Source organism: Macrobrachium nipponense, chromosome 28 (genome assembly GCF_015104395.2).
Source record: "Macrobrachium nipponense isolate FS-2020 chromosome 28, ASM1510439v2, whole genome shotgun sequence".
Lineage (NCBI taxonomy): Eukaryota > Metazoa > Arthropoda > Malacostraca > Decapoda > Palaemonidae > Macrobrachium > Macrobrachium nipponense.
Window position 1 is genome coordinate 62,492,508 of NC_087217.1, and position 22,500 is coordinate 62,515,007.

The following is a 22,500-nucleotide window of genomic DNA, read 5'->3' on the forward strand; positions in this document are numbered from 1 at the left end:
ATATATATATATATATATATATATATATATATATATATATATATATATATATATATATATGCTGACAAAATCACAGCAGAAGCACGTGACTTCATTAAATAATCGAATACCACAGGAACGATGTCTTAGTAAAGACGAAAGCGCTTGGATTTCTTCCTATCATTTTCCTGTGGTATTCGATTATATGATATATATATATATATAAATATATATATATATATATATTATATATATATATATATATATTCATATATATATACACACACACATATATATATAATATATATATATATATATATATATATATATATATATATGATCTATCTTCAGCTCCAAGCAAGTGGTGGATCGGTGGATCAGACGACCTGCACGAAGGCTACTGGGAGTGGGTTGACGGAACGCCCATCAACATGATCAGGGAGTATTGGGCCCCAGACGAACCCAACGGCTATGAGAGAGAGAACGCACTCATTCTCTTCAGGAGATACAATGAAACGTTCCCTAGATGGAGAATCGGAGACCACGACTCAAATGACACTCATTATTATATATGTCAATCAACAGATTAAAAATGACATCATGATGCATCATATATAGGTAAAATGGCAATTCAAGAAGGATATCTCTGATGCATTTTATATGCAACTGGATTCAAGAATGATCATACTGGTATATTACAAAATGCCAAATCAAACTAAGAATTGTGCCTCCTTCACGCATAAATAAAGTGGGGAATTAAACATGTCTCAGGTTTGTCCAGTTTAGAAATCCGCCATTAACTGTTTTCAAAATCACATTGTGATGCATAACGTGTTAGGATGTGTGATTTATAAGCGATTATGTATGTATGCTCTCCTCTACAAAGAAAGATTATTAAAAATGAAAATTTTTGAAATATCTGAAGGTTTAATTTCTATCCATAATTCTTTTGAATGATAACGATGTATTTCTGAACTGATGTCTCTGATATACTTTACACATGTAGGTACTATAAAAAAAACCGACAGAATTCCACCAGACAGCGTTTCATATGAACGGAAATCTAGAACCAAATATTATTTTTGACGACATTTACTATTACGTTTACAAAGTAATCAAATGGTGCTAACAACACACTTAAATTTTCTCTATTATATTGATCTTTATATATGCGTATAACCGTTTGTGGAATCATCTTCAATTTGTTTATTTTCTCCTATTTTTAATTTCTTTCACATATGACTGACTATACGCAATATTGTAAGCAGAATAGCAAATAATAAATAGAAGCCCTCTCAAGTCGCTAGAAAAGTTTTGCAATAGGCTTTGGAAGGGTCTCTCTCTCTCTCTCTCTCTCTCTCTCTGTATGTATATATATGGTGTCCGGACAATTCGGTCCCGGACAATTCGGTCCCGGACATTTCGGTCCCGGACAATTCGGTACCAGGACAATTTGGTACCCAGCTTGTCATTTTTATTATTATTTTTTTTAAATTTCTAAATCAAAAAAATAATATGGTATTCTATATTAGACATTAAGATCTATTGTTTATTCCATTTACTGATATTTTTGGATCCGAAAAATTCAAATTAAGATCCTCTGAAAATGAGGGATTTCTCTGCCTCCTCATCTGTATTTAAACAAAACAAAAAGTTCGAGATGAGAAATGGACTCGGTGGTGACACGCTACGTTGCAACAGAAAGTTATTTCTAAGCGAACAGAACGTGCTGTGATATAGTAAAGACAACACACACACGCACGTACACAGAGGACGTTCGGTAAGCTTCTGTCTGAAGACCGTGATTCTCCTTCGGGAGCCAGAAGAATCTGCCATGAAATGATTCCTGGAAATCCCTGGATCCCAACTCGATCCAAGCGACCGATTCTAAAACTATGCGTCCCTCTCGTGTGTACTTTGGGCATTCATAATCATGAATTCATACAACTACGATATTGTGAAATTTTGTCAAATGACATTGAGTTATGTTAATAACGACCTTGGCTACGGGTTTGGCGATGTTGCCCGTAGATGTATTCTTTATAAATTGGCTTTGTTCCTCGGAACATTGTTTACCCTTGGACATTTAGGAAAAAGGATTTGGATGCTATGGAAGGAGAGAGCTGAACCCACAGTTCACCTGGGGGGCGGCTGTGACAACCCTTTGACGGATCTGAAGGAGGACGACAGCAGTATGATAAACGGAGTGGCGGGATTTAAGGACGTTTTCGATCAGATGGTCCAGAGGTACGACGAAGAAATCCACAGACTGAAAAGTGAAAACTGTCGGTTTCGAACTTTGTTGAAGGAGAAGGAAGTCCTCTACGACCAAATAATTGAAAATTTCGACAACGTGAATCATCGAACCAGTGCTAATTACCAGGAGCTCAAGGCAAAACAGGACTTACACATTCGAGATCTAACGGAGGAGCTGCAAAGGCTTCAGTGCGACAATGAAGAAAAGGATATACTAATTGAAAGTCTTAACGCGGAAATCTCTCAACAACAGAGAGAAAACGGATTAATAAAGGACCTTGAAGAAGAAAATATGGAAATGAAGACTCAAATCGACCAGCTTAGAATAGAAAAAGTAGAGTCTGGAAAGATAATTAACGGTTTGAACATGGAAATCCAGACTTTGCTTAAGGATAACGAAAAAATGGAAGGTCAGGCAGAGGACTTGAAAGAAGAGCTGGCTAATTGTGAAACTCTGAATTATGAAAAGGACTTGCTGTGTGATGAACTAAGAATCGAAAAATTGGAACAAGAACACATAATTAGCAGTCTTAAGAGGCAGATCCAGAAATGTGAAGAAGAAAAGGAAAAGATGAAAAACGAAATGGAAGAGAAGCTGGCTAATAGTGAAGCTTTGAATAATGAAAAGGACTTGCTGATTGGTGAATTTATTAAGGAAAAATTGGAACAAGAACATATAATTAGCAGTCTTAAGAGGCAGGTCCAGGACTGCGAAGAAGAAAAAGAAAAGATGAAAAACGAAATAGAAGAGAACAGAGCTAATTTTGAAGGTGACAATTATGAAAAAGACCAAATGATTAATAAGCTCAGGATAGAAAACCTGGAACGAGAAATTAAGATTGACCATTTCAAGAGTACGGTCCAGAATTATGAAGAAGAAAATGAAAAATTGAAAAGGGAAATGGAAGACCTGCTGGCTGATTGTGAAAATTTGGACCTTATGATTGATGTACTAAGAAACGAAAAATTGGAGCAAGAAAATACATTTTGGAGTCTTATGAGGCAGGTCCAGAACTGCGAAGAAGAATATGAAAAGATGAAAAACGAAATGGAAGGGATAGAACAAGGAGAGTATGGAAATATGATTTGCGATTTCCTTGAATTACAGAGAGCTGAGAAAGAGGAAGAGATACAAATAAGAAAAATTGCGGAAGAAACAAGTAATCTGAAAGACGTGATAAGGATAGCGAGACCAGAACAAGAATCAGAATTGGAAAGAAACGACGAGCAGGGAACGAAGACCCAAGAGGAAGAGGAAACTGGAGAGAAGGACGACGCCGAAGAATCAGACGATAGCGACGAATCAAAGGACGAAAGCTCCTACGAGAATCAGCCAGGAGGAGAGGAGGAACGCGTAGAAGAACCAGAAGTGGAAGACACCTTCGAAGAATCTGTAGGAGAAAATGGCGATAATCAGTCTGGCGATGAGGAGAGAGTCGAAGAATCAGGAGAAGCCAGCAAAACACAAGTAGAAGAAATAAACCTCTATGGCACAGAGGAGACTCAGCTGGATAGCTTTTGTTCAGAGTCTGAACAAAAGTTGGGCTTAGGACACAAAGCCCCTGAAGCAAAGGAAGAGGAAGATGATATGAGCCAGGAAGAGGTGGAAGAATTATTAAAGGAAATAAGAAAACTGAGAGAGGAGGAAAAACTCATGTGGGAAGAGCTATTACAGCGGAAGAAACTGGACGAGGATAGATGTCAGGAATCAGAAGACGATGATTCGGAAGACATTTTCCTTCAGTCGATGGTTAATGGCCCTGACACACAAGGGAAGGAGGATGTAGGCGAGCAGGGCCAGCAAGAGCGAACGAGATGTCAAGATGAAGAAGAGGCGACAGCATGGCATGAATTAGAGCAGGAAATAATAGGAATGAGAATGGAGCAAGAACATATGGCTAAGGAGATGTTGGAGCAGCAGAAAAAGAGGGAGGAGATGGAGAGCTTATTACGATTTATTGGAGGCGATGCCCAAATGAAGACCAAGAATAAAAAGAAACATAGGAAAGGGAATAATAGGAGACGATACCAATGGAAATAGTAAAGGATATGAAAAAAAATAGAGTAACGTTCATTGACAAGAGCCAACGGCTGCTCGGCGGACAGACAAACTCTCCCAGCGAGAGTTAACGGCTGGCGAGATTCCCCCATCTTGTCAGCCGGAAGAACTCTTACTGGATGGGAAGTCAGGAATGGCTGTTCGCGGAAAGACGGAAACACTCTCCAGCGAGGTGGATAACGGCTGGCGAGATCCCCCCCATCTCGTCAGGCGGAAAGGAGAAAACTTTCACTGGATGGAGTCAATGGCTGTTCGGCGGAACGGCACAAACTCTCCGGCCCCAGCGGAGAGTCAACGGCTGGCGAGATCCCCATCTCGTCAGCGGAAGAACTTTCACTGGATGGGAGTCCATGGCTGTTCGGCGGACGGACCAAAGACTCTCAACAGCGAGAGTCAACGGCTGGCGAGATCCCCCCATCTCGTCAGGCGGAAGAACTTTCACTGGATGGGAGTCAATGGCTGTTCGGCGAGTGGGCGGATAAGCTCTCGGGGTGAGAGACAATGGATTGTAAGGTCCCTCCCTATCACTTCAGTAGGCAGATAAAATCTCGTGACCCATCTCATCTGAAAGAGGAAATCTTACTAACAACACTCAAAGGCTTCTTGGAGCCAGGAGGACAAGCTCTCAGTGTAAGAGCCAACAGCTGTTAGGAGGCAGGAGGAAAAGCTCTCAGTGCGGGAGCCAACAGCTGTAAGGAGGCAGGAGGACAAGCTCTCAGTGTAAAGGCCAACAGCTGTTAGGAGGCAGGAGGACAAGCTATCAGTGTGAGAGCCAACAGATGTAAGGAGGAAGGAGGAAATGCTCTCAGTGTGAGGGCCAACAGCTGTTAGAAGGCAGGAGGACAAGCTCTCAGTGTAAGAGCCAACAGCTGTAAGGAAGCAGGAGGACAAGCTCTCAGTGTGAGAGCCAACAGCTGTGAGGAGGCAGGAGGACAAGCTCTCAGTATAAGAGCCAAAAGAGGGATTTCAGAAGGCACAAAGAGGGATGCCAGATGGCACCCAGATGGATACCTGAGGGATAACAGAAGGATACCAGAAGGCTTTTACAGAAGGGAGTTCTGTTGGAATAGTCTAGAACACCGGCTCTGCAGAAAGTCAAGTATGCTATGTCCCTTGATGAAGACTCTTCTTATAGAAGATCTCTGTCATGCGGGCAAATAGTCGGATATCTAGATCTATTCTTGCAGATGTCTTCCTTCTGGTCATTCTGTTGGAATAATCTAGAAGACCGGCTCTGCAGAAAGTCAAGTATGCTATGTCCCTTGATGAAGACTCTTCTTATAGAAGATCTCTGTCATGCGGGCAAATAGTCGGATATCTAGATCTATTCTTGCAGATGTCTTCCTTCTGGTCATTCTGTTGGAATAATCTAGAAGACCGGCTCTGCAGAAAGTCAAGTATGCTATGTCCCTTGATGAAGACTCTCTTATAGAAGATCTCTGTCATGTGGGCAAATAGTCGGATATCTAGATCTATTCTTGCAGATGTCTTCCTTCTGGTCATTCTGTTGGAATAATCTAGAAGACCGGCTCTGCAGAAAGTCAAGTATGCTATGTCCCTTGATGAAGACCTCTTCTAATAGAGATCTCTGTCATGGGGCGGGGGCAAATAGTCGGATCTCTAGATCTATTCTTGCAGAAGTCTTTCCATTCTGGTTCATTCTGTTGGGAATAATCTAGAAGACCGGCTCTGCAGAAAGTCAAGTATGCTATGTCCCTTGATGAAGACTCTTCTTATAGAAGATCTCTGTCATGCGGGCAAATAGTCGGATATCTAGATCTATTCTTGCAGATGTCCTTCTTTCTTCTGTTCATTCTGTTGGAATAATCTAGAAGACCAGGCTCTGCAGAAAGTCAAGTATGCATGTCCCTTGATGAAGACTCTTCTTATAGAAGATCTATGTCATGCGGGGGCAAATAGTCGGATAATCTAGATCTATTCTTGCAGATGTCTTCCTTTCTGGTCATTCTGTTGGAATAAATCTAGAAGACCGGCTCTGCAGGGAAACGTCAAGTATGCTATGTCCCCTTGATGAAGACTCTCTTAAAGAGGATCTCTGTCATGTGGGCAATAGTCGGATATCTAGATCTATTCTTGCAGATGTCTTTCCTTTTAGTCATTTGTTGAAAATAATCTAGAAGACCGGCTCTGCAGAAAGTCAAGGTTGCTATGTCCCTTGATGAAGACTCTTCTAATAGAAGATCTGTCATGCGGGCAAATAGTCGGATATCTAGATCTATTCTTGCAGAAGTCTTCTTCTTGTCATTCTGTTGGAATAATCTAGAAGACCGGCTCTGCAGAAAGACAAGTATTGCTATGTCCCATGATGAAGATCTTCTTATAGAAGATCTCTGTCATGTGGGCTGAAGACTCTTCTTATAAGAAGGATCCTCTGTCATGTAGGAAATAGTCGGATATCTACTAGATCTATTCATGCAGATGTATTCCTGCTGGCCATTCTGTTGGAATAATCTAGAAGAACGGCTCTGCAGAAAGTCAAGTATGCTATGTCCCTTGATGAAGACTCTTCTAATAGAAGATCTCTTTCATGCGGGCAAATAGTCGGATATTTAGATCTATTCTTGCAGATGTCTTCCTTCTGGTCATTCTGTTGGAATAATCTAGAAGACCGGCTCTGCAGAAAGTCAAGTATGCTATGTCCCTTGATGAAGACTCTTCTAATAGAAGATCTCTGTCATGTGGGCAAATAGTCGGACATCTAGATCTATTCTTGCAGAAGTCTTCCTTTAGGTCATTCTGTTGGAATAATCTAAAAGACCGGCTCTGCAGAAAGTCAAGTATGCTATGTCCCTTGATAAAGACTCTTCTAATAGAAGATCTCTGTCATGCGGGCAAATAGTCGGATATCTAGATCTATTCTTGCAGATGTCTTGCTTCTGGTCATTCTGTTGGAATAATCTAGAAGACCATCTCTGCAGAGAGTCAAGTATGCTATGCCCCTTGATGAAGACTCTTCTAATAGAAGATCTCTGTCCTGCGGGCAAATAGTCGGATATCTAGATCTATTCTTGCAGAAGTCTTCCTTCGGTTCATTCTGTTGGAATAATCTAGAAGACCGGCTCTGCAGAAAGTATAGTATGCTATCTCCCTTGATGAAGACTCTTCTTATAGAAGATCTCTGTCATGTGGGCAAATAGTCGGATATCTAGATCTATTCTTGCAGAAGTCTTCCTTCTGGTCATTCTGTTGGAATAATCTAGAAGACCGGCTCTGCAGAAAGTCAAGTATGCTATGTCCCTTGATGAAGACTCTTCTTATAGAAGATCTCTGTCATGTGGGCAAATAGTCGGTATATTAGATCTATTAATTGCAGAAGTCTTCCTTCTGGTCATTCTTTTGGAAAATAATCTAGAAGACCGGCTCTGCATAAAGTCAAGTATGATGATATACCTTGATGGAAGACTCTTCTAATAGAAGATCTCTGTCATGTGGGCAAATAGTCGGATATCTAGATCTATTCTTGCAGAAGTCTTCCTTCTGGTCATTCTTTTGGAATAATCTAGAAGACCGGCTCTGCAGAAAGTCAAGTATGCTATGTCCCTTGATGAAGACTCTTCTTATAGAGGATCTCTGTCATGCGGACAAATAGTCGGATATCTAGATCTATTCTTGCAGAAGTCTTCCTTCTGGTCATTCTTTTGGAATAATCTAGAAGACCGGCTCTGCATAAAGTCAAGTATGCTATGTACCTTGATGAAGACTCTTCTAATAGAAGATCTCTGTCATGCGGGCAAATAGTCGGAGATCTAGATCTTTTCTTGCAGAAGTCTTCCTTCTGGTCATTCTGTTGGAATAAACTAGAAGACCGGCTCTACAGAAAGTCAAGTATGCTATGTCCCTTGATGAAGTCTCCCTTTTATAGAGGATCTCTGTCATGCGGACAAATAGTCGGATAACTAGATCTATTCTTGCAGAAGTCTTCCTTACTTGGTCATCTGTTTCTGTTGGAATAATTTCCCTAAGAAGAACCGGGCTTACTGCAGGAAAGTCAAGTAATCCCGCCCATGTCCCTTGAAATGAAGGACTCCTTCTAATAGAGAGAATTATGTCATCCGGGCAAATAGTCGGATATCTAGATCTATTCTTGCAGATGTCTTCCTTCTGGTCATTCTGTTGGAATAATCTAGAAGACCGGATCTGCAGAAACTCAAGTATGCTATGTCCTTTAATGAAGAGTCTCCTAACAGAAGATCTCTGTCATGTGGACAAATTGTCAGATATCTAGATCTATTCTTGCAGAAGTCTTCCTTCTTGTCATTCTGTTGGAATAATCTAGAAGACCGGCTCTGCAGAAAGTCTAGTATGCTATGTCCCTTGATGAAGACTTTTCTAATAGAAGATCTCTGTTATGCGGGCAAATAGTCTGATATTTAGATCTATTCTTGCAGAAGTTTCAATTCTAGTTATTCTGTTGGAATAATCTAGAAGACCGGCTCCGCAGAAAGTCAAGTATGCTATGTCCCTTAATGAAGACTTTTCTAATAGAAGATCTCTGTCATGTGGGCAAATAATCGGATATCTAGATCTATTCTTGCAGATGTCTTCCTTCTGGTCATTCTGTTGGAATAATCTAGAAGACAGGCTCTGCAGAAAGTCAAGTATGCTATGTCCCTTGATGAAGACTCTTCTTATAGAAGATCTCTGTCATGCGGGCAAATAGTTGATATCTAGATCTATCTTGCAGATGTCTCCGTCTAATGGTCATTCGTTGGGATAATCTAGAAGACCCCAGGGGGGCCGCTCTGCAGAAAGTCAAGTATGCTATGTCCTTTGATGAAGACTCTTATTTTAGAAGATCTATGTCATGTGGGCAAATAGTCGGACTCCTAGATCTATTCTTGCAGATGTCTTCCATCTGGTCATTCAGTTGGAATAATACTGCAAATATTAAGGAAAGGACAATCACAAGTCAAACACCTTCTCGTTCAATTTTAACAGAAGAACTAGGAAATTTAAATGAGTGCGCAGTTGCTGATGTGACGAAACTAGTTCATATTTGTCGAAATATGAGACGATGGAGAGGTGATCAGGCTAATCATCCACCGATCCCACAAACAATTAATGGATTTCAAATACCACGAGAGTTTGGTGTTATCGAGAATGGCTCTATCTTTTGCAGTATGACAGTGGCATAGACGACGTTAAACGCATTTTAATTTTCGCTACTAATGACACTCTTCACGATTTGAGACAATGTGCGAATTGGGCAGGAGATGGAACTTTTAAGAGTTGCCCTGTTATATTTCTCCAACTTTATGTGATGCATATACAAATTAAAAACTTCAGTACTCCAAGATTGTTTGCCCTCTTACCTGATAAGTCTCAAAATACGTATAACCGGCTTTTCCAAAAAGTGAAAGAATTAGTGAATAACGAGGGTGGGGCCAGATGCTATGCATAATGACTTCGAAAAAGCTGCGTAAAACGCATTTTCAAATACGTTTCCAGAAACAATTATTTCTTTTTGCTTGTTTCATTTGGGACGGAATGTTTACAGACATATTGTAGCTGAAGGTTTCAAAGTACGTTACCACGAAGATGACATATTTAGTCATAAAATGAGATGTTTTATAGCCCTAGCTTTTTTACCTGTAAATCAGGTTGCTGATGCTTTTGATGAATTGGTTGACGATGATGATATCCCGCAACCTATTGTCTCTTATTTTGAAAATTCATATATAGGACCAGTGAGAGGGAGAGGTGCCAGAATGAGGAGACTTGATCCAAAATTTTCAATAGAATCTTGGATCTTGGAATGTTCTAAACCGATGTTTGAACGGAGAATCGCGTACAATTAATAATTTGGAAGGTTTTCACAGCACATTTATAGCAAGTCTTTCCAGTATCCATACAAACATATGGAAATTGATTGAAGACCTTAAAAGTGATGAGAGTTTGGCAAAAACAAAATTACAAAAGCTTCGAAACGAGGATGAACCAGTCAAAAAGAAGAAGTACAGGGATTGTGACAAGCGTATTACTCATCTAGTACAGAGCTATAATCAAGCAGAAAGAAAGCAGTTCCTTAAAGCAATCGCTCATAATATTAAGGTTTAAAATTTTTTTTTACTTTTTAAGTACAAGAAAAATGTTTAGGGTTTTACTGTTTTACTTTTATATAGATACGTTTAACGACAAATGTATGGTTTTACTATTTTATTTTTATTATATACTTTTAACGACAAACAATGTATGGCTTTTACTATTTTATTTCTATATAGATACTTTTAACGACAAACAAAAATGTATGGTTTTTACTATTTTATTTCTTTTTTTTATATACATACTTTTTTTTTAACGACAAGAAATGTAAAAAATCTGGAATAAAGAAACTAAAAAAGTTTTTTTAAATAAATCATTTCATTTATGTCTGCCACCCACTTTTTTATATTCTTTGTAAATAAGTAAGAAAATAACCAAACTAATCGTTTAAAAATGACAAGCCGGGTACCGAATTGTCCTGGTACTGAATTGTCCAAGTACCGAATTGTCCGGGACCGAATTGTCCGGGACCAAATTGTCCGGGACCGAATTGTCCGGGACCAAATTGTCCGGGACCAAATTGTCCGGGACCGAATTGTCCGGGACCGAATTGTCCGGGACCGAATTGTCTGGGACCGAATTGTCCTAGCACCATATATGTATATATATATATATATATATATATATATATATATATATATATATATATATATATATATATATATTTACATACATAACACGTAATACAGTAACTGCAAGCTTTCTATTAAAGTTAGAAAAGTAAAACAATTGAAATTAAAGGAAAGATTTCATGAAATTGTGGAAATGCTGCAAAGTCTGCCCAAAGTGTTCTTCTCAGACTGGCAGTTTCCCAGAGAACATTAACTTAATATAGCCACCTTCCCATTGCGAAGCGTATATTTGCTCGGCTTAAAACGGTACTCCACACCCAAGGTTCCAGAAGTGAAATTAAGGAATCACTGACAGAGTGCCAATCTCTCCATCCGGATAATCAAAACAATTCCGGAAACGAACAAAAAGCTTCCACAAAGGCTCGAAACGAGAGACCAAATTTTCTATTCGCGTAACCAGTGATTTTGAAGACGGAGAAGTACCTTCTTGTAGTTCGAGTCCTTGGGGAGCCTTTTCCTTACATCTGCAGATTTAGCGAGATAATCTTTTACGTTAAGGAAATCGATCTGGAAAAAAAATAAAAACAAAAGAAAAAAAAGTAAAAATTGCGCCGAAGTTTCTGTAAAGCGTACAATGCTGTAGGAAACTCTCAGCTACGGCCCGGTGGTGGCTTGTGTTACTGGCTCATATAGCGGTGCCAGACGCACGAGCATGCCTAACTTTAACCTTAAATCACACAAAACTACTGAGGCTAGACTGCTGCAATTTAGTATATTTTATGATTGGAGGGCGGATTATCAACATATCAATTTGTAGCCCTCTAACCTCGGTAGTTTTTAAGATCTGAGGGCGGACAGAAAAAATGTGAACGGACAGACAAATAGCCATCAGTTTAGTTTGCTTTCATTCAAAACTATAAAACAACCATAACATGACCTGTACCTACAGTTCGTGATCATGCTCTTTCAATTTTATTTCAACACATCAAAACAAATGCATATATGCATATACGTATGAAGTCGCATGCACATATATGCATATGTATTTTCACAGATTTTAAGAGATTTGGAGATCAACACATGAAAGGTATCGGGTTAATTGTAACGCGGATCTCCTTACATACTCAAGAGGTTGTGACTCCTGTGAATGCGTTGCTTCCCTTCAAAGGCATCAAGGTATATTCGTTAAAAATTACCACTTGCAAGTTTTTAAGGATGGGGTCGCTAGCCCCAAACTGACTCTGTTGGTCATTCACAACAGGGATCGAGCGTCCCTTCGGCCCCTAGCTGCGACTACTTTCATTCCTTTTACTGTACCTCAGTTCATATTCTCTTTCTTCCATCCTACTGTCCACCCTCTCCTAACAATTATTTCATAGTGCAACTGCTTTGAGGTTTTCCTCCTGTAACACCTTTCAACACCTTTCAAACCTTTTACTGTCAATTTCCGTTTCAGCGCTGAATGGCCTTAGTTGCCCGTGCTGGCATTATGCCAAAATATCTATATAAATCCAATCAAAATGGGTGAATGAATGCCAGTGCTCTCCTATGTAGCCGTAACCGTCCACAAATACATGAAAACATACATACATACAAACACACATGCACACATATACTATATATATATATGTGTGTGTGTGTGTGTGTGTGTGTGTGTGTGTGTGGTGTGTGAGGTTATCCAGTTTATGACTGATTACCAGGATGTCGTAAACAGTCATTTTCAAGAGTTCACGGACACCCACTAGCCATTATTTTCACTTTGCGCAGAATGCGACAGGTTCACCTACGACAGTGTCAGCGACTAAACTGCCATGTACCCAAAAGTTGATTAGAGACTAGTAAATAGCAAGGATATCTTTGGGAGATCAAATGGTTCCTGAAAGGCGAATGAACATTGTTTGTTAAGGCTCACGGCAAGACTACTTTTTACTCATATGATAAGCAGTGAAATAGAGAATCCCATTCACTGCAACAACCAAGATGAAAAAGTCACCATAAGGCTGGAGTACCCAAATGGATTTTTGCAGACCTATTACTTCTTAGGATCAAAGGAGCATCTACAAAATCTTGGGGTGATTGAGTTTCCATGGATATAGTAAACAAACGAAACATGAAAAAAAAAACTTTTTAATGAAAGACCACGGATGTTGTGACACCGAAACAACACGGACGTCATGATGCCGAAAGAACACGGATGTCGCGGAACCAAAAGAACGCAGATGTTGTGACACTGAAAGGACAGGGATGTCGTGACACCGAAAGAACACGGATGTCGGGACCGAAAGAACAAAGGTGTTGTGACACACAGATGTCGGGACACCGAAAGAACATGGATGTCGTGACACTGAAAGAACACGGATGTCGTGGCACTGTAAGAACATGGATGTCGTGACACTGAAAGAACGCGGATGGCGTGACACCGAAAGAAGAGGGATGTCGTGACACCAAAAGAACACAGATGTCATGACACTGAAAGAATACGGATGTCGTGACACTGAAAGAACATGGATGTCGGGACACCTAAAGAACATGGGTGTCGTGACACCGAAAGAATGCGGATGTCGTGATACCGAAAGAACACGTATGTCATGACACTGAAAGAACACGGATGTCGTGACACCGAAAGAACACGGACGTCGAGACACCGAAAGAACACGGATGTCGGGACACCGAAATAACACAGGTGTCGGGACACCAAAAGAACATGGACGTTGAGACACCGAAAGAACACGGACGTCGGTACACTGAAAGAACACAGATGTCGGGACACTGAAAGAACACGGATGTCGGGACACTGAAAGAACACGGATGTCGGGACACTGAAAGAAACAAGAACAAGAAGTGTGTTTCATGTGTAGCTAAATGAAAGAGATAGAGTATAAGGGGTTGAAAGTAAAAAAGGAAAGAGGAAGTATAAAAAATTCAGCAATGAATCAGAGCAAATACTTTACAGAGAAAAAGAGGCTGTACCGGATGGAAGTAGAGGTGCAGTAATAGGTAGACGAGTGACTTGATCCCAGAATAAGTTGTAAACACAGATGCCATCTGAAGAGGCTGCAGTCCTACACAATGGAGTGACTATTCTGAAAAACTTTTGGATGTTAACGGTAGAGGACAGGTAGATCCTAAGTGGTGCAAGAAGGGGATTAACGTAAAATACATTTTCGTGGAAGTGATTCTTGAAGATGTGAAGTGCGATTACAAGATTGAAGAGGGAAAGGCTCCAGGAACTGAAGAGATCAAAAGTGAGATGCCAATGTATGGAGATGGCACACGTGGTTTGAGAAGCTGACCAGGTTGTGTAAGGTTCTGCTGAATGTGGGAATGATTAAATAAAGACTGGGTGAGAAATATTCGTTCCTCTGAGCTTTGTATGGGTGATAAAGGAGACTATTCGAATAAAAGGGACATATCAATGCATGATACATTATACCATGAAGTAATGTTTAGCAAAGGGAGCCTGATAAAAAAAACAAGGCAACATTTTAATTTTCAAAGACTAAGATATTTATCTTTATAAAGTACAACGTCGATGGTATAGCAACTATAACCTGTTATCCATTAAAAAAAAAGGTTAAAAAAGATAAAAGGAAGAAGGAAAAAAATGCCGTCAACAATTTTCTCACCCCAGGCGATGGCAAGCTTCAATCAACTTTGACCCTCCATACTGGATGCCAGTTGAAGCAGGGAATAAAATTCTGGACGAAAGAATGATACCATAGGTTTTTAACAACCTACGAGTTGTAACATTCCGTTTGTTGTTTATTTATTTGGCACTCGACTATCCATTTCCTTTTACAAACATTTTCGTATTCACACTTATTCTCATATTCTCTTTCCTGCTTGTATTACACACACTCTCACAAACACACACTAATTTATATATATATATATATATAATTATATATATATATATATATATATATTACATATATAAATCGTCTTGTATAATGGTAAAATCCAATTCATGAATATGGCGAAAACAAAATAGGGGTAACGTAATAAACGACAATGAATAGGTGACAGTCAACATAAAACAGAACAGTGTTAAAAATGTCGCAACAAATAAAACAAATATAAATTTAAAAACACAAGATTGTAACAATTCCAGCAAATTGCACCCATTCATATTCATGTAATGCAGAATGTCACAGGGTAGTATACTAGGTTTTTGTCTTCCACTTGTGAAGATAAGGATACATATACGTACAAACATCTTTTTTTTTTTATCTTATCCTTTCCCCACAAAAGACAATGTCTTTGGGGATGGGATTGCGAGCCTATGCCTTTAAACTAGCTGTGACCACCGCCTTCATTGAACTACAAGGTACCATATTGATTGGTTAGGTTTACGGAGTCACTATGGTTTTTTTTTAACAGTGTTTAGTCATTTAAACATAGTCGGAGTACAATATATATACATACATACATACATACACACACACACATATATATGTATATATTTACATATATATATATATATATATATATATATATATATATATATATATATATAAAATCACACAGAAGCAAGCGCACGCAAACACACATAAATACATATATATTGTATGTGTTTACACTTCCACCTCAACGCAAACTATGAAAGCATCAAACATTACTGTTGCTCTATTCGATTCCGATCTAAGTGATAGGATCTTGAAAGCAATCAGGATATCGTTCGTTCCCTTGAAAAGGATTTGATCTTTAAAAAGAAAATCTTCCCGAAAATACAAGAGGGATCAGACGAGATTTGCATAGCGAGACTGGCGATCAGAGATATACGTTACTCAATCATTATATGACGCAAAATTCACTTTGCATATTCATTCAGATTTCCATAGATGCTTTCTCTTTCAATTTTTATCTGTGACCCAAAGCAAGGCATTGAAAGAATAAATAAATGATAAACAAGTACAAATCCATTTGCATCTCGATAAATGTCTTGTCTTTCCTTCATTTTGCACATGAAAAAAGGGAAAGTCAAGACATTTAGAAAATGTATGAGGAAACGAAAGCACTTCGCCCTCCATTTCCAAACGTGCCAAAAAGGAGTCAGCGTGTTTAAAAATATGAAAGTATGAATGACAATAAGCAATAAACGAATATGTAGATCTATAAGTCGACGAGTTTTATTTAGGCTATTCGATTCTTGTTTTTGACTTTTAAAGTTATTTCTGAAAAAGGCCTGTTAGTTGCATTTGAACTACTATTCTACGAGTTTTATTGAATTGAAGATGTCGATGGTTCGTGCCCGTCGGCCGGCAATTCTATTATCGCTGAATAAATTCCCCTTCGGTTAAACTTATATGAAAATATATTAATTCCGAGGTAGAGCAAATTAGATATTAAAGAACATTTGTAGCTCGATATATATATATATATATATATATATATATATATATCTATATATATATATATAGAGAGAGAGAGAGAGGAGCAGAGAGAGAGAGAGAGAGAGAGAGAGAGAGAGAGAGAGAGATTATGGAATATGATCGCAATACATAAAATATATATATATATATATATATATATGTATATGTATATATTATATCCATACCTATATATATGTATATATATATATATATATTCATATATATATATATATATATATATATATATATAGATCAAACTCTTGATCATTCTCCATATGCATATATATAGTATATATTGGGAATAAAGATCAGGTAGACGAATTCCTCGAACATGCCAATCAAATGCATCCAGATATTAAGTTCACAACTGAATATGAAAATGAAAATAAACTGCCCTTCCTTGATATGTTGTTTAGACTTGAGGAACATTTTAATACCACAGTTTTTAGAAAGAGAACGTTTACTGGTCTGGGTTCTAACTTTTACAGCCACTGCTTTTTTTTAATTTCAAGTTAAATTCGCTGTCTACTCTCTTCCACAGGGCGTTTACTTTAACATCCTGCTAGAATACGTTTCATGAAGAAATTATGTTTCTCCATCAATACTTTGTAAATAACCGTTTTCCATCGGAACTCTTTTACAAACAACTGCGAAAATTTCTAATATCTTCCACCCAGTTTGAACTACCAACGGTACCAAAACTACCTCCGTACGCTAGTGTTCCCCTAATCTATGATAGAACTTTTTATCAAGAACTGAGACTTATTGTAAGCACATAGCTACCGGCAGTCAACTTATAACTCATTCCATGTAACCCAATGACCATCAAGTCCTTGTTTAAATATAAAGAGAGCCTACTTCCTTTGATGACCTCGAGGGTCACATATTTGTTTAATTGCCGCAGATGTGACCTGGGGAAGTACGTGGGCTCCACCCAGAGGTTGTTTAACGTAAGATTAGATTCCCATCGTGGAGTTAGCTATCGTACGGGGTCGAACTATCAAACCCCGAATTTTCCTGTATTAGAGACCATGGAAAAAATGCAAGTACAATATTAATTACAAGGATTTCAAAATAATAGGCAAAGCTCCAAACGAACACCAATTGTCAATTCTCGAATCTCTTTTTATTAAACAACTGGTTCCCCAATTAAATACTCAGTCCACGTCAACTCCTCTGTACCTCTCTTGAGTTTCTGTCGGAACCAAAACGAACCTTGATTTTTGTTTGTTTGCATGGTGCTTTTAGGTTGCATGGAACTTGACAGTCACTCAGTTTTTGCCTTCAGCACGATTGGTAATCACTGTTCCCTTCTTTTGTACCTCCCTTTACATTTTGTTAAGAAATAACTTTTTATCATGTTTTAATCTGAGTCTGTTTTTAATTCTGTTGTTCTTTTAATTTTTAGCTTCGAAAATGGGACACATGGTCCTGAAACGTCAGCAAAATAAATCACAATAAAGGATTTTGGTATCTCTCCACCCTCCGATGCTGCTTATCTGGTTTCAAGCAACCACCTTTAACTTTGGTGTGTTTGTGTGTGTATATATATATATATATATAATATATATATATATATATATATATATATATATATATATATTATATATATATATATATTATATATATATATAATATATATATATTATACATATATATATATATAGTAGATATATATACACACATACACATATAGAGCTAGTTCCTCGTTGGACGAGTGGTTTTCGCGCTCGGCTACCAATCTGGTGGTCCGAAGTTCGATTCTCGGCGCTACAACGTGGAATTAGAGGAATTTATTTCTGGTGATAGAAATTCATTTCTCAATATAATGTGGTTCCTAGCCACGTAAAAATATTTAATCCTTCGGGCCAGCCCTAGGAGAACTGTTAATCAGCTCAGTGATCTGGTAAAACTAATATTATATATAATATATAATATATATATATATTATATATAATATATATATATGTGTGTGGTTGTGTGTGTGTGTGTGTGTACATACATATATATATATATATATATATATATATATATATATATATAGAGAGAGAGAGAGAGAGAGAGAGAGAGAGAGACGAGAGAGAGAGAGAGAGAGAGAGAGAGAGAGAGAGAGAGGTAAGAATATGACAGTAAATGAGGCCACTATTACATGCAACAAGTGAGTCCATTCATGATTGGATTTTTCAGGTCAAGGAATGTGAATGGTCATTGCTGGCGACGAGGAAATGGTATAATGATGTTGGAAGAGAGAGAGAGAGAGAGAGAGAGAGAGAGAGAGAGAGAGAGAGAGAGAGAGAATCTGGAATTAGCGAAATTCTGTGCTCAGATAAGCGGACTATCCACCGCGCAAGCCATCAATACGAAATGCACCATTAATTTTTTTTAAGGGAATAAATATTTCAATATCAATTGATGAATATACCAATAAACCAAAAATCTACTTCACTGTCACTAGGTGCCATAACACAGCCTTTATAACGACAACATAAATAGCTAAAACATTTATTCCGTATTCGTAATAAAAAAAAGAAAAAAGGAAAAAAGAATGGTTTTCACTTAATGGAATGCATTTCAAAAGTCCCGATATGACCGTCAAATAAAAACAAAGGATTTTTTGTTGAACGTCAAATACCGCTGAGCAATAAAATGGACGGCCTACAGTAAAAATAACAATAATTTTTTCGTTCTTTCACGAGTTCTACGATGTCAAGGCTAACACTCATCGTGACTCAGGCTGCCACCTCACGCAATCGTTTCCATTTTTTTCCTCTTCACTTTTCGCTGCATGCTTTGTTTCACTTGTGCTTTCGGATTTCCTTTGCAAGATACCACGTCCAATGTCACTGTGGAATATCGGGAGGCTGAACACAGGCCATGTTTGATTTAAATCGCTTTGACCGATGACCGGTTACGAGCAGATGAAATGGTGGCGGTTTCCGGCAATGAGCTGTACAACATTGCCAACTATGTCCAATACGGCTAGACTCATTTAAGTATGGAAACTTTACATTCAAATACAATAGTGTGTACGTGAAGAACTGGAGCCATGGGGAAGATTGATTAATCATGATGGGACGATTTATGTTTACATGTTATCTATGGATGTGTGGAGTGACCTGTGCCTCTGGTTACGGGGTTGAAGTCCCATTTGTTTTCACGTGCAATGAATACTGGGAAATAACAAACAAACAATCTACGTCATTTGGAACAATGCGGTTACATTTCTATTGAGTTTATGAATATAATTAAGAAAGTGATCTACGACAACATGGAAAACCCAGAAAGACCGGACTTCCAAAATTCCCCCAAAATATTCCAGGTCATCACGAATGAATCCGGAGACAGAAAGCTCAAGTCGACACATTGGAAATCTCAAGTAAAAGTGATTATTACTCAAGAGAGAAAGAGAACACTTAGGAATGTTAGGGCATACAAAGGAGTATATACTTGTTAGCAACGATCATCAACTTGTCATTGCCACACTTCAAATGAAATTGAAAGCAATCTGCAAAAAACTTGGCAACGTAGTACCTATACTCTGTTTTTTTTTTCATCTGTCCATCCGCCTGTGGTGTTTTCGCATGGTAACACTGCGTCCCAGACTGTAAATAGTTACGCTTTGTGTAAGTTTTAGGTAAATAAAAGAATATCTGGGTGTACATTTGCAACTGAAAAGTGTTTTAATAATTTACAGTTTGCGAATTACGCCGTTAATATTCGAAATAGGATATTGTTATTATTGTTGAATGTAAGCTGAGTGTAACTATCTTTAGCCCGGGACGCAGTGTTACCATACGCAAACACCACAGGTGGGTGGACAGATGGAAAAAACCGAGTATAGGTTTCATACAGTACAGCTTCAAGAAGAAAGAAGATAGACATGCAATGAGAGACTTGAAACTGAGGACTCATGGATGCAGTAAAGAACAGACAAAAGCAAAAGGTACAAACTTCAGGGAGAAGACTGAATTTAATTGAATGTAGAATTTAAGCCAAACGCCAAGCATCCATGACGTCATTCAGCGCTGACACGGAAACTAACAGTAAAGTTAAGTATATCTTAGTTTAACCAGACCACTGAGCTGATTAACAGGTCTCTTAGGGCTGGCCCGAAGAATTAGATATTTTTACGTGGCTAGGAACCAATTAGTCACCTAGCAACGGGACCTACAGCTTATTGTGGGATCCAAACCACACTATATCGAGAAATGAACTTCCATCACCAGAAATAAATTTCTCCGATTCCGCGTTAGTCGTGCCGCCGGGAATCGAACCTAGGACCACCGGATTGGCAGCCCAGCTCGAAAACCACTCGGCCAGCGAGGAACTAATTGTCGGTAAAAGGTTTGAAAGGTGTAACATAGATAAACCTCGCAGTTGCTCTATGAAACAACCGTTAGGAGAGGTTGGAAAGGCAGATGGAAGAAAAAGAATATGAAAGGAGGTACAGTAAAAGGAACGAAAGGGGTTGCAGGTAGGGGCCGAAGGGATGCTGCAAAGAACCTTAAGTAACACCTACAGAACACCGCATAAGGTGCACTGACAATCACAAGGTACTCAAGTCTAGGCAAAAAAAGTTGAACAGAGATCAAGAGGTCAGCGAAAATATTTAGACAGACTGATCATGTTGACAAAGCCTAGTATTCCGGGAGTATCACTGGTATTAGGGTAGCCAATGAGGATATTAATGAGACGTACACAGATGAAAGGAAAGAGAAGAAAAAAAGCTGTCAAATGGAAAGATGGGTCAATAACATCAGCATACAGTCATACAATTTAGGCCAAAGGTCAAACGCTGGGTCATTCAGCGTTGAAAGGAATGAGATAAAAATGGATGCAAAGGTGTAACCAAAGGAAAACCTCGTAGCTACACTGAAACAATTGTTAGAAGAGGGTTGCAAGGAAGATGGAAGAAAGAATATGAACGGAGTTACAGTAAAATAACATCTGTAGACATAAAACAACGCTTAACGTACATTTTTTTTTCATTTTAAGACATGAGGGGATAATTCTAATCACGTAACAGAATCTATTCCTAAGTATTTGATACAGGTGTTCAGAGACGGGAGAGGGGCCTTGGCGTGGAGTGACGATAGAAACTTCGTCAAATTACTTGAATGTGATTATGAATGACTTTTTTTTTAGATGGAGCCAATACATTTAAATTTAATAGCCGCAAAGCACTAGCTTGTGATGTCGTCAGGGAAGAAATTGTTTTGGCTGAAATTGAAATGACACCTCGTATGAAAACTAGACGATGATTGGAAGTAAAGTCTTAGGTAAGGTATCACAGGAAGGTGACCTGATTGCATGTGGTATATAATTCATTACGATTATTCTCACTAGGCTTGTGAAAAAATTGATTAAATACTTAGAGATGGACCTGTTTTTGAAAAGGTAGGACCTGCATAGATCAAATATACGTGTTAAAATAAGCTGTGCAGCAGTGCGTAGGATTTAAAAATCCATTTCTTAAGGAGTTTGTCAACTACGAGAAAGCACATGACAGCATCCACAAATCTTGAATCACTATAGTTTTCCCTTTAAATAAATAAATAAATATAATTGGAATTATCCAAGAACGAAATAGATTCTGTTAGGTTTGAATGTCAAGTAAATTTGCAGTAAACAGTGTGCTGCTACAAGGGAATGTTATCGCACCTTTGCTGTTTGCCTTTTTCATTAACTGTAAAACGAAAAAATGGTCGTGACGGAAGAAGTTTACATTGAAGTAACAAAAGAAAATCGACAGACTTAGAATATACAGATGATGAAGTTTTAATCAGAAAAACACAGAAAGTTTTACAAAGCTTGGTTAATAGAATGCAACATATATATCTAAAGAGATGGGACTCAAAATGAATCTACGAAAAACAGAAGTAATGAAGAAAGTGTGCAAAAATGGGATAAAATAACGCATGAAGGAGAAAGGCTTTACGTTGAATCTAACAAATATTTATGAAAAAATATTATTCAATACGGGCTCTTTTGAGTTTGAATTAAGTGAAAGGTATAAAGGCAAGTCAAACGACAGGAAAACTGAAAATGACTTGAAACTCAGATCGACTGAAATAGTAAGTCTCGTATGGTCTGAAATGCTAATGCATGAATCGGGTATTTCAATGAAACTACTGGATAAATTCAGGAGTGATAACAGAAGGGAAATTACGGAAGTCCTTTATGTCGTTTAAGTAACGCT

At 38.3% G+C, this 22,500-nt stretch overlaps 3 protein-coding genes across 4 annotated transcripts in view; 2 read left to right on the forward strand and 1 right to left on the reverse strand.

The window, feature by feature from the left end:
* Nucleotides 1-897, forward strand: part of LOC135201220 (C-type lectin domain family 6 member A-like) — a 12,117-nt gene extending 11,220 nt beyond the window's left edge. The window contains exon 5 of the mRNA XM_064230097.1: nucleotides 331-897. Coding sequence (XP_064086167.1) covers nucleotides 331-569 — 239 coding nt within the window. The 3' untranslated portion in view covers nucleotides 570-897. The remainder of the gene's footprint in view (nucleotides 1-330) is intronic.
* Nucleotides 1-22,500, reverse strand: part of LOC135201810 (BTB/POZ domain-containing protein 6-B-like) — a 173,955-nt gene that overhangs the window by 129,411 nt on the left and 22,044 nt on the right. The gene's annotated exons all lie outside the window — the stretch shown is intronic.
* LOC135201221 (golgin subfamily A member 6-like protein 24) lies at nucleotides 2,174-4,276 on the forward strand. The gene has a single exon (XM_064230098.1). It carries the CDS (start codon nucleotides 2,174-2,176, stop codon nucleotides 4,274-4,276), a length of 2,103 nt encoding a protein of 700 aa, XP_064086168.1.